Below are 13,360 nucleotides of genomic sequence, written 5' to 3' on the forward strand. Positions count from 1 at the left end.
AAATTGCCTTAGTAACACCAAAAATAGGGCAGACAATGATTCAGCACAGAAAATTCATTAGCATCCTGAAATTGCAGGTCTGGCTGAAACTATTGAGTCCAACAAAAAGGAAAGATGAGACTTTCAGAGGCTGGAGCATCTAATCTTTATTATGAGCATTAAACATTAAATTGAAACCACATCTCAGAGAACTTGCCTTTTGCTTCTTCCTCCCCTTGCTTCCTGGCAGTTTTGAGTCCACTTCTTACTAAGAGGCAGGCCTTTTTGCACACCAAGCATTGAAAGAGAGGTCACAAGACCCTTCATTTGATGTACAATTTCTAATCTAGCCACCAGGAGCAGCTCCAGCATCAGACCTCTGTGGACCAGAGTCTTATTCACCCCTTTCCTAAAGATAGCAAGCAGAGATGGGATGTAGTGTTCTGCAGATCCACAGTCTCCCCAGAAATGGCCGTGGGACACCCTCTCCCTGGCCCTTCCCTACTTGGAGCACCACTGGTGGTGGATCAGCACTAGCTGCCAAGCTTTCCATGGCTGCCTTGGAGGGCTCTGATTCTGGGCCTCGTCCTCTAAATGCAGACCTCTCTTTCTTCCTGTTGAGAAGGAAACTTGCAGGATCCAACTCTCCCTCAGATACCTTTTCTGAGAACTTTGGCTTGTTATAATTAACAGAAGATGTTAAGTATGATAACAGCCTTTTGCTCCTGTTCTGGATCAGGGCCAATAAACACCAATTAACTGTATCCCTTCAACAGGCACATGTTGGTTCATGTCATCACAATTATTTCATTTGAAGAAGAATAGAATTGTAGTGTTGGAAGGGGTCCCGAGGGTCATCTTGCCCAATCTTTTAGGAGAAGGAGAGGGGGGAGGAGACCAAGCTGTGGTCTTGCTCTCTGTTGTTTTCTCATGCCTCAAAAACATGTCCCAGGAAGCCCTTCACCAGACCCTTTTGGGATTGTGTAGAAGTATCTTTCTGACACTTTCCCTTTTGCCTTTCTTTTACTCTATTCCAAACTTAAAAATGGAAAGCGTAATGCTGGTGGTCAACAAAAGACGTTGAAAGATTCTCTCAAGGCAAATCTAAAAAAATGTTGTATGAACACAGACAACTGGGAAAAACTGGCCTGCAAGTGCTCCAGTTGGAGAACAGCCTTTATCAAAGGTGCCATGGGCTTTGAAGACGCTCAAACTCGGGGCGAAAGGGAGGAACATGCTAAGAGGAAGGCATGCTTGGCAAACCCTCACCATGATCAACTCCCACCTGGAAACCTATGTCCCCACTATGGAAGGACGTGTGGATCCAGAATTATAGCTGTCAACTTTTCCCTTTTCTTGCAAGGAATCCTGTTCGGAATAAGGGAATTTCCCTTAAAAAAAGGGAAATGTTGACAGCTATGTCCAGAATTGGCCTCCACAGTCACTCATGGACTCACTGTTAAAACCCTGTTTATGGAAGACAATCTTACTCGGCTACAAGTTATCGCCAAAGAGAAAGGGCTACAGTTGGGTGTGACCTGTGTTGTAACAGTGACTACCGGAAGCCCAGGATTTTTACAGATGACAGAACAGCTGCTTTGACGATTGTTTTTGAGGAAGATGCTTCATTATAACTAAGCCAATGCATGCGAAATTGAAATGATCACATTTTCTCTTCCTACCTTCCCTTCTTCTGTTGTCTCCCTGGGCCTGTTTCAGATTCCAAACTCCACGTCTCTAATCTTTGCAGAGTGCCACGTAGTTAAGTGACACTTTATTGATACGTCATTGTAAAAGGAGCCTGCTAGGTCAGGCCAAAGGCCCACCAAGTCCACCATTCTCTTCATACAGTGCGCTCCCCAGATTGCTGTGGGAAACCCACAAGCAAGGCCCAAGCACGAGAGCACTCTCTTCTCCTGTGGTAACTGGCACCACCATCATGACCAGTAGCCATTGGTGTGGAGGCATCTATGTGCTGCATATGCTACTAGGCCATGCAGCTATGTCCATGCCATTTGGTGAAACGAGTAATATGGAAATTTGCACTACAGGCTTGGCTGCTCAATTGTATTTTGTATTGGAATTATGTCATGGTGGATGGGATTGCCATGCATACGCTGGCATTTGTCACTGTGAACACCAGGCAGTGTGAAGTGTTAGTTCCAGCTCCCAGGTGCATGTCTCCATGACTCCTCCGTTGCAGAGACGGCTCTCCCGTTCACTCTTTGCAGCGATGACATGGTGCACAAGTAACAGCTGTAGAGACTGTGCAAAACTTCGGCTTGGCTTGGAAAGTGTTTGTGACTTGAGTTTGCAGTGCTGCAGGATGTTCTAGATCAGGGGTCAGCAAACTTTTTCAGCAGGGGGCTGGTCCACTGTTCCTCAGACCTTGTGGGGGGCCGGGCTATATATATATTTTTTTTGGGGGGGATGAACGAATTCCTATGCCCCACAAATAACCCAGAGATGCATTTTAAATAAAAGCACACATTCTACTCATGTAAAAACACCAGGCAGGCCCCACAAATGACCCAGAGATGCATTTTAAATAAAAGGACACATTCTATTCAGGTTAAAACACCCTGATTCTGGGACCGTCCGTGGGCCGGATTTAGAAGGTGATTGGGCCAGATCCGGCCCTGGGCCTTAGTTTGCCTACCCATGTTTTAGATGTCTGCTTCCACCTTTACTAAAATGGCCTGTCCACTCCCACACCAGTACTGAACATGCTCAAGTGCACAAATGGGCTTGTGGGTGTGCTATTTGTCAAAATATCTGCCACCTGTTCAGTGCTCCCTGAATTTAAATACTCAGTGGATCCTGTGTCTTGGGCCAAACATAGCTAAGGATTTAAAGGAATTAGTAAGTATCTGTTGACACCACAGGGCCAAACTTCACATTACTTTAATCACATGGTTTGCCCTTAAATGTAATAATTTCCCTATTACCAATACTAGACATGAGGCTTTAATCCAGACTGGGACTCTGGCATGGGATTAAGGGGACTTTAATTCTTTGCAACTTCCACTGTGATCTTGATCCTTGCAAGAGAAAAGAAAAACCCTGCACTTAAGGGCTACACTTGTGCTTAATGTTAATTAGTTTGGTGTTAATAGTGATCAGAGGGAACTATTGCTTGGGCAAGGAGTAAGGGTTGCCTCCCTCATGGTGGCTGTGGAGAGATCATCTCTATGCTTGCACCTGCCTGTTTGTAGATAAAATTAATGCACACTATTAAAATGCTGAGCTTCTTACTGCCCTTCATGATTTCAATAAGAGAATGTTGGAACCGCGTGAAACTAGGTATGATATGCAAACAGTAAAAAAAGGTTTATTGAACTACCACAGCTAAAAGAAATCAAGATTTCAGAATGCGCTTTGATGATTTGTTTTTAAAAAGAGAGGAAAGAAGTGAGGGACTTCTAGAAAGAGGCTTTTCTAAAGAAGAAATGTTTTCTCTTGAAGGCATCCTTTCTTGCTGCTTTGCCAGGACATGAGGACAAGGGATTCTTGATGGTTATTTAGTCGGTTTCTCTTCGACCGATTTGACCTGGGACGAAACGACTCTGCCATCAACCATTTCTTCCACAATTGTCTTAACCATTCTGGTTTTCGTTGACTCTGGATTATTATTTTCATAAAAAAAAGAAAGAAAGCAAAATTAAAACATAGTGTTTGAACAAGGCTTCAAAGCAGGTCCTTGACGTGCTTTGCATGATTGCTTTTCACGCTCCCATTTTTATACAGGCAGATAATCATCAAGCACCCAAGATAGGGCCTGACTTTGCATCCTCAACTGGGAAAACTGGGCTGCTGCCAATTCCCTAGAATGTGGGCTGATGGGAGTGAATTTGAGGTGCAAGACAACCTTCCCCACCCACCCATTTTTTGTTCCCCAAATTGCTTCTCCATAACTGTCTTTTCTCCTTGCACACTCTTGGTGGCAAGAAGTTGACCTCCTGCTACTGGTGTCACAGCAGCTTACATGGAGGGATGGAGCAGGGTTGGGCTGTGTGGTTGAAGCCATGTGGACACACCTGTAGGAGCACCAGATTGGAGCAATGCAGCCCTGAACTAGCTTTTGTGCTGCCTGAACCCCATCTAGGTACAACATTGTACCTAGCAACATTGGCGTCAGCAGGAAGGCTCCAAGACTAGGTAACTGATGGACCCCGTCACACATCAACAGGGATGTGGGGTTATGCCTGTGGCCACCTCCCTCCTGCTACACCCAGGTTGCATGGCCCTCCCTGACAGCCACATGTTTCGCCATTGTGCTCTATGGTTACTGCTGACCATAGACGTCCCCCATGTGTCATTGGCTTGGGCTGTGGACACGGAATTGAAGAAAATATGGACCCACAAGAAAGGGCTGTAGTTCACTTCCTTTGCTAAGAGCGAACTGGAAAAGCCTTGCATAGTTTTGGGGACCAGCAGAGGTGATGTATTGTTGAAATGTGGGAAATGGGCAGACAAGGAAATTTGGGAAGCAAGGGGGGAAACGGGTGGGGAAAGGGGGGGTGCTTTTATGCATCGGTGAGAAGTTTGCAGTCAGACCTTCAGCTGTGCATTTTTAATGTATATAAAGATATTTGTAATTACCTTTGCCAGAGCCTCCGTAACTCATAGAACTACTGTGGCTCGAAGATCCGTAAGACCCAAAACCACTGTCAAGGAAAAAAATGTAAGTTTTTTTTAGTGGTATGCTGTGCATCATTTTTCAGAGAGAATTTCAGAGACCACCAATTTATTACAGTCAGGTAATATAATGTGATGATAATCAGCTCCAGGGGTGCCAACTTGAATAAAATATTGGGAGGGGGGGGTGGCAGGAAAGTCCCGTCCTGCATAATCAATCATGATACATGGGAGGCACACACCATTTGAATGGCAATACCCATCAATTTGGTGGCCCCTCAAATATTTTAGGGGGGCGGTGAAGGGACCTTGACTCCTAGGAGTTGGCTCCTTTGATCAGCTCAGATGAGTAATGGAGATCATTTTTTTTATAGCCCTAAGCAGATAAGAATCAGTACATGGAGGGAGGATTGGAATGGGTTGACGCTGTCTTCAATGCACTGTGTATGTAGGTTCTGTGCAGACCAGCCCTCCCATTTGACCCATGGAGCTTGAAGGGTGGGGCCAGTAGGTGCGATCCGGATTCCAACCCCGCACATTGATTCTACCAAATATGGAAAGTCGGTGTGTGAATTTTGACCAGCGTATGTCTTCCTCTGCATTTTGCATAGGCAGATATTTAGAATCGCCTCCAGCTCTGCAAGCTTTCTAAATACAAGTGCAATCTGGTCTAATTTAACAAATGGCAGGTTTCCCATTCAGTACAGTAGAAGCGAATGCATCCATATTATGCAAATTGCTGTTGTGAAGCTACTGTCCTTTGGTTGGATCTACAGGGCCTCATAATTGGTTCTGAGTCAGATCTGGCTATCTGCCATGTCTAACGCTTACCCCCCTTCTCCGTCCAGCAGGCGGCGGTAGGTTTCTATCTCCTTCTCCAGGCGTGTCTTGATGCCTAACAGCTGCTGATATTCTGCATTCTGGTTCTCCATCTCAGCCCGAATCTGCAGAAGCTGTTCCTCTAAGCCAGCGATCTGACCCTGTAATTGCGCAAGCTGGTCGCAGTAATTTCGTTCTGTTTCCGCCAAAGTGCCTTCCAGGGATTGTTTCTGTTCCGAAGGCGCAGAAGAAGGAAGACAGAAAAGGGCGTAAAAATACAGCAAAATTAACAGAGATGGAGAAGTTCCAACAAGGAAAATGATTATTCTAAACACTCCCATGGATTGAATCCAATAAATAGCATAATGTTGTATCCACCAAAGTCATTGGGGAAGCGGAATGACTTCTGTTTGAGTGGTGGAATTTCTGCTATCTCTTCTCCTGCATTTCCCCCCTGCAAACTCTGCTCTGGAGGGTTGGGGACACTCCCAGAGCATATTGGGAGGATGTGCAGGGTGAAAATATGGGGAGGAAAGGGAGGGGAAGTTCTGTTGTGCGAGCGGAAGTCCTTCCACTCATGCAGTGACTTCCACTTGAAACAGCCCTGTGAAAATTCTGCTTCTTTGGAATGATTCAAAAGCCAAGAGAAGAAGAAGAAGAAGAAGAAGAAGAAGAAGAGGAGGAGGAGGAGGAGGAGGAGGAGGAGGAGGAGGAGTCTGGATTTGATATCCCGCTTTATCACTACCCGAAGGAGTCTCAAAGGGGCTAACATTCTCCTTTCCCTTCCTCCCCCACAACAAACACTCTGTGAGGTGAGTGGGGCTGAGAGGATTCAGAGAAGTGTGACTGGCCCAAGGTCACCCAGCAGCTGCATGTGGAGGAGTGGGGAAGCGAACCTGGTTCACCAGATTACGAGTCTACCACTCTTAACCACTACACCACACTGGTTCCTTTGTGCTTCTGTATCTTTTTAGCACAGGCCAGCAGATTTATAAGACTAACATAGCAACCCCAGACACATTTGCTCAAAGGTAGATCCCATTAGGTTCAATGGGGCTTACTCTCACGTAAATGGGTATAGGATGGAAGTCTAAGTAAACTGCAGACATAACCCAAATTATGTGTGTGGGGGTTCCCCCCTTCTTGCATCTAGATTACATTTTCTGCAGACATTGTGGAAACCACCCCAAATGCAATGGCAAGAAAACATCTAAGTGGTTTACAAAAAGATGAAATAAAACATTGAAATTCTTGATAAAAACTGCTAAAAAAAACCCCAAGTATTTTAAAACTTTTAAAAGTTGTTTGAAACCAACAGCAGCTAGACAGAGATAAAACACATGTAACTTCTACATGTCTGGATAGTTTTGCCTAAGCGTAGTCACAGAAAGAATACAGAGAAGACACCTGTTTGACGCTAGGCAGGGAGTTCCAAAGTTCCACACTAAAAGATCAATTTCTTACCACTGTGGAATGGGTATTATGTGGCACCTGCAACCGTGTCAGTTCTGCAGATTGAAGCGACTGAGTGGGCATATATGCTGCTAAGGGCTCACACCTTGAACCTGACCTGGTAGCAGATGGGCAACCAGTCCAGACCTCTGAGCAGAGGCATCAGTGTGCAGACAGGGTCTCCCTGCTGAGAGCCAGTGCGGTGTAGTGGTTAAGAGCGGTGGACTCGTAATCTGATGAACGGGGTTCGCTTCCCCGCTCCTCCACATGCAGCTGCTGGGTGACCTTGGGCTAGTCACACTTCTCTGAAGTCTCTCAGCCCCACTCACCTCACAGAGTGTTTGTTGTGGGGGAGGAAGGGAAAGGAGATTGTTAGCTGCTTTGAGACTCCTTAAGGGGAGTGAAATGCGGGATATCAAGTTCTGCTCTTCTGCTGTTGGCAACTGTGCTGCAGCATTCTGAGTCCGGTGACTCCTCTGACGAACGCTCTCCTTTTCCTCCTACACATGTTGACGTGAGGATGGCTCATTATCGCTTTGGAATGGCTCAATATATGGATCAGCTCAGCAGGAGTGCTGAAATACCATTCCCGTATTTGCTGGAAGGCTTGCAAAACAAGCCACAGTGCCAAACGGTGGCGTCTCTCACTACACGGGAACTGGCGTGCCCAGTTCTAAAGAACACAACACAATATTTCAGAGGTGTGGTGGATGGGGAAAACAGGGTGGGAATGCAGCACTGGGACTCCCCCACCACACAGCAGGAGCGATAATGTCACTCGCTGGAATGCCACGAAAATTTATAGGCTCCACCGCCTTGCAAAGTGATAATGAGAGTTTGGATAATAGTAGCATATAGATGGATGAGGAAAAGAGTCCGGCTGCTTCTTCTCTTAGGTGGGATTCCGAATTCCCGCAAACGATGACGCTTTTTGCAGGATTGCTTCTAATGGAAAGTGAAAGCTTGCAGTTCAGTTTTGTTGCAGCTCAAGTTGAATTCATTCTGTGAGCCCCTATTCTGTGACCATCAAGCGACTCCAGTAAACTGAGCATTATGTAATGTACTGCTGTTCTGGAAGGGGGGAGTGTAGGTGAATGCATGGACTAGATAACTCTTTGGGTCCTTTCCAACTGTACAATCCTATGACTTACCTCCTTACCACGGGAGAGATCTTGACAGCAGCCTAATATGCACAGCTGTAGCACAAACCCTCTGAAAGAACTCCTCCTGCTGCGACGATCCACTTACCATGGCAAGCTGAGCCTGCAGTTCCAGTTCCAGGCCTTGCAGCGTGCGCCTCAGATCTGTAACTTCACTCTTGCCTGTGCTCAGCTGGTCCACGTTGGCCGATATCTCCTGCCTCAGAGCTCCAACCTGGAGGAGCAAGGAGAAGAAGTATTAAGTGGGCTCGATAACCGGGCCATCTCCTAAGGTTTTAGGAGGAGTTCAGAACCATCCTTGCCTGCTTGTTGAACTGCTCTTCTGCCTCTCTCCGGTTCTTGTCCGCGAGCTCCTCATACTGGGATCTCATCTCGTTCAGTAGCTTGGTCAGGTCAATTCCGGGAGCGGCGTCCATTTCGACGTTGACGTCTCCGCTGGTTACCCCTCGGAAGCTCATCAGTTCCTGCAAGAGAAGCCCAGTGGGTTTTTAGCAGCATGTAGCATGAGCCAGACCACGAAAAGGCAACAATCCCTAATGATGGGATAGTATCCTCCACCACAGCAGAGGCAGCAGGATAGTTTAGCAGAACAGGTCATGTGCATCCACAGCTCTGCCATCTAACAGAGGTGAATGGCTCAGAGGAACAACAGGGTAGGGACGCTGCTGCTATTTGCCCCACAAGTTGCCTCACTCTGCCTAACTGTAGGGCTGGCCCTGAAAGTAGGGTTGACATATTTCCCAAAGTTCAGCTTTTTGGGGGGAACATCTCCACCCCCCCAAGTAAGTTGTGGGACTTTTTTATTTTTAAAGCGTTTTTTTTAAAACCACCCTAGTTGCCATACGTTCGGGTTTTCCCAGATATTTTGCCAATTCGGCAAAAGTCCACCCAGACACCATTTTGACAGTCCAATTCCCAGATGTGTCTGGGAAAACCTGGACGCATGGCAACCGTACCCTGAAAGCACACAAACTTTCCCAAACGGTAGCAGTCTGAGACCACTTTTAATGCATTCTGAATTGTCTCTGTCTCAGTGTGAGCTCATTTGACCGCTAGGTGGCAGATGCATCTGAGATTTTGGAATTTTCCTTGGCTTAAAAATAAAAATATTAGGAGAGCCTTTCCCCAACTCCCTTTGGTAAATCCGGTCAGCACTGCATATATTTCTAACCACTTTGAAGCAATGCATTTGTTTATTTTAATGTTATTTTGCCATCTTCACTAATAATACAGTGCAGTTTCTCTAAAAGCAGGATTTCAAAATAAGAAGGCATCCTTCTTTCCTTTAGATGAACAGCTTCTTGCTCTGACTCTCTGCTTTCCTTTCGCCACTGACCATCATGCCTGGGTCGAGTGAGATATGTGATGTCAGCCCTGTTTCTCCCATATGACTTGGTGAGGCTAAAACTATTTGCTTCCAGGGTCGGGGTGTCAGAGAATTCCAATGAAAACAGAACTGGGAGTGTAAATTGCCAATGTTCTCTTGTTGCAAATCCATCTATCATATGGAATTGATTACGCCCAATTTGCATCCTTTTTCCTTTGCATTGAAATGAACATGGTGGGATAACACAACAACAATGTGATTCATGTCAGTTAATAATCCCGCCATGGTGGATCATGAGATGAATAATGTAGCTTGGGGTAGAAGATGAACTGCAGCAGAAAGGAAACAGTGCTGCGTGCGACAAACACAAAGTAGAATGGGGAATGATGCCTTCTTATACCCCTATTCAAGGCTAAAAGTGCATCTCTCCTCCTTGCTACCATGTGGCACAGCAGCTTTAGAAGCGTTTCTACCTACCTCTTCATGATTCTTCTTGAGGTAGGCAAGCTCCTCATTCAAGCCTTCGATCTGCAACTCGAGGTCGGACCTAGTCATGGTCAAGTCATCCAGGACTCTCCTCAGGCCATTGATGTCACTCTCCACACTCTGGTGCAGGAACAATTCGTTCTCATACCTTCAAAGATAATGTAAGAATGAGATTTCAGAATTGTGGCAATTATGGTTTCTTGCTTCCTGCCGGCCTTCAAAAAGCTGGGAAGGAGGCGGCAGCAAGGTGTACAACAGAGGTGCTGGTGTTTCTGTTTCCTTTCCTTCCCCTTGCCCAGAATTTGATGCTTACTTAAGTTTGAAATCATCAGCAGCCAGCCGAGCATTGTCAATTTGCAGAATGACCCCAGCGTTCTCAATGGTGTGCCTAACAATCTGTAAGGACACATAGGAAAGATAGCTGCAGTACTTTTTAGGGAAAAACAACAACCAAATATCACCATCATCCTTAGTTCCTCTTCTTGGACACTTTACACCAAGGTCAAAGAGTGGAGTGACACGGACATTTCTTTTCAAACCATTTTTAGAAAGGAAGATTGGGAGGAGAAGGAAGAGGAGTCACATAAGGCAACAGGAAGAATGCAACAATAGTCCTGTGGGATGAGACCAAAGGCTCATCTAGTTTAGCCTTCCGTTCCTACGGTGGGCATCCAGCTGCCTCTGGAAGCCCCAAAGTGGGACATGAGAGCAACAACACTCTGCCTACTGATTCTCCAGATACCAGCATACAGAGGTACACAGCCTATGCGAGTGCAGGCAATGACTATAGAACTTTCATGAATATTCGCCTTTGATAGCCTTATTCTCTATGAATTTCTCCAACCCCTTTTTAATACCATCCCCGTTGGGAACACTTGCCACACATTGTGATAGCAGTGTGTTGTACGGTGGAATTCTTTATCTGTTCCTGAATCCCTCACCATTCAGCTTCCAGGTCCTGGTATTATAAAAGTGGTGATGGTGGAGGGCGGGGGGAGTCTTCCTATCCACTTCCAATTCATCATGTGTAATTTGATGTATTCTGCCATGTCTCCCCCCTTTTTAAGGATGGGGGAAGAAACTGGATTGAGTCCACATTTAAAGGCAAATCCACCAAATTTGCACTTTCCAAGGCAGGATGGAAACTGAAACACAGCCGTCCTTCAAACTTTGCACTTAATTGAATTTTTCAGTGCGGTTCTCCAGCCACGTGATGTGCACGAAAATGCATACAGTAGGGAAAAACATGATGAAAAATGCACACATTCGTTAAAATCACATAGAAATGCATTATATCAGGGGAAATCGCTTTGTAGGGAAGTGTATATTAGGCAAAATCTGCACAAACATGCTGATGAATTTTCGTGATAATCGGTTACTACTCGCTTAATTTCTTGACAAATTTAATTATGTGATAGGAGGGGTGTGGACAGTGACGCATATCCAGAGATTAAGGCTGTGCTGAGAAGGGTATTAAGATCTTGCCAGTAAAGCACACGTAACATTCAGATGCCTAAGGGGGAAAATTCACCAATGAAATATTGCAGACTATGAGGAATATTGCAGACTATGCTCCCTCTGAGACTGAATGGGGAGGAGCCGTAGCTCAGTGGGTAGAGCAATCTGCTCTGCATGCAGACAATCCCAGGTTCGAATCCCAGCATCTCCATGTAGGGCTGGGAATGTCCTCTGGCTAAAAACCTGGAAAGCTGCTGCCAGTCAGTGTAGACAATGCTGAGGTCAATGGTTGGAATCATTATAAGGCAGCTTTCTATTTTCCTATATTCCGAACACGCAGGGGCTGTTGAAACATTTACGAACTGGCCGTTAGGTATTGCAAAGCGCAATAAATTCTAACTTAATTATGCAACACAGAAAGTTGTTCTCGGTGGACCAAACTTTGCATAAGCGCCCCTATCACTTACTTGGTTCCGAAGATCTTCGATGATGCTAAAATATTTGCTGTAGTCTCGGCTGGTGTCCGGAGTGCTGTACTTTGCGTACCATTCCTTGATCTTGCGCTCCAGCTCTGTGTTGGCCTCCTCCAGAGCGTGGACTTTGCCCAGGTAGTTCGCCAGGCGGTCGTTGAGATTCTGCATGGTCTGCTTCTCGTCGCCACTCAGGAGACCCCCATCCCCTCCCCCAAAGCCACCGCCCATGCCGCCCATGCTGCTCACAAAGCCGCTCGAATAGCCACCGCCGCCACCGCCAAGGCCGCCCCCAAAACCGCCTCCCAAGCCCCCTCCGTACCCACCACCCAGACCTGCACCCAAGCCCATTCCATACCCTCCACTCAGGCTTCCTCCTCCGTAACCACCTGCTGAGTAACCTCCAGCAAATTTGGAGCCACCGCTAAACCCTACACCGCTAGACAGTCTGACAGACCCCCCGCCGCCCCCACCGCCAACACTGTACGAGGAGAGCTGTCGGGAAGAGCCAGTGTGGACAGAGAGAGCCATGGTGCTTGAGCAAGAAGAAGGTTCTGTCCCGTGAAACAAGCAAGGCAAGCGGATTAGAAAGAGTGCGTTGAGTTGGTGGGCTTTTAAGGCTTATATGCAGTGTTAGCTGTGTGTTTCCGCCCCGTCCTGGCACAGCGCATCCTTTTGCCAAGTCAATGCCTTTATAATTAGATAATTGTTCTGTCTAATTAAAAAAAAAAATGCTACCAGGTCCAACTCTGCAGAAATATGTATCCTTGGGTTATTATATTATGCCAGAATCCCAGATGGAATGGAGCCAAAACATGTTTTGCTTTCCTTTTTATCTTTGAAATTGTGATGAGCAAACCCTTTTTCGGCTTTTTCTCTCCACCTCCTCTTTCTCTTTTAAGTTTGGTTATTATATTGTGTTCTGTTCAACATTTCAAGCCCCCAGGCAAAAATCTCTCTCAACTGAAAGAGGACGCCAAGCAAAGCGACATGTATAAACGAAACAAGCACTAAACTCTTAAATTTGGGAGGATTCTTTTGTATACTGTTTTAATCTAGTAGAAAAACGGATCTCAGATAGCTTGTCACGCTTTGGTTCAAAGTTGCCAATTGCTTGATTTATTAATTGCTTCTCGGATTATTGTTTTTTTAAAATTAAAAAACCCCCCACTTTGATCTGAGAACTTAATTTGTTTTATAGCCTGTCTTTGCAAGTCCCAGGAGCTGATTGGATTTATAAATTCACACTAGCAAGCTCAAGAATTTCTCTTTAATGTGTGATTAAGAAGAGGGCAAGTCAATTCACATATGGATCACCAGGGTTCTAATAATGATTTAGTAGCATTTCTCTGAGAACACCATTCATATAAAAGAACAAAGCAATCAAATTCCCTCTTTTGCATCTCTTTGGCTTTTAAAATGTCCAGTCCCCCAGTAAACGTTATTATTTTTGGTTCACCCTCTGGTCCCAGTGCACTTGGAATTGAACCGAACCCCATTGTTATTTTGCAAAACCTTCACTTCAATGCAGTTTTTCTCCTTTCCCCTAAATGTATTCTCTTGTGCATCAA

The 13,360-nt window shown here is 45.7% G+C and overlaps 1 protein-coding gene across 1 annotated transcript in view; it reads right to left on the reverse strand.

The window, feature by feature from the left end:
• LOC309356143 (uncharacterized protein) overlaps positions 1 to 12,400 on the reverse strand; it is a 28,568-nt gene extending 16,168 nt beyond the window's left edge. The window contains exons 1-8 of the mRNA XM_081887323.1: positions 11,787 to 12,400; positions 10,175 to 10,257; positions 9,853 to 10,009; positions 8,351 to 8,512; positions 8,137 to 8,262; positions 5,449 to 5,666; positions 4,582 to 4,646; positions 3,503 to 3,600 (exon numbers count right to left, since the gene is read on the reverse strand). Of these exons, the coding sequence (XP_081743449.1) occupies positions 3,503 to 3,600; positions 4,582 to 4,646; positions 5,449 to 5,666; positions 8,137 to 8,262; positions 8,351 to 8,512; positions 9,853 to 10,009; positions 10,175 to 10,257; positions 11,787 to 12,320 (1,443 nt within the window). The 5' untranslated portion in view covers positions 12,321 to 12,400. The remainder of the gene's footprint in view (positions 1 to 3,502; positions 3,601 to 4,581; positions 4,647 to 5,448; positions 5,667 to 8,136; positions 8,263 to 8,350; positions 8,513 to 9,852; positions 10,010 to 10,174; positions 10,258 to 11,786) is intronic.
• Positions 12,401 to 13,360: the final 960 nt, after the last annotated feature.

The sequence above is a fragment of the Podarcis melisellensis genome (assembly GCF_964234715.1).
Source record: "Podarcis melisellensis genome assembly, chromosome: 13".
In the NCBI taxonomy this organism is placed as follows: Eukaryota; Metazoa; Chordata; class Lepidosauria; order Squamata; family Lacertidae; genus Podarcis; species Podarcis melisellensis.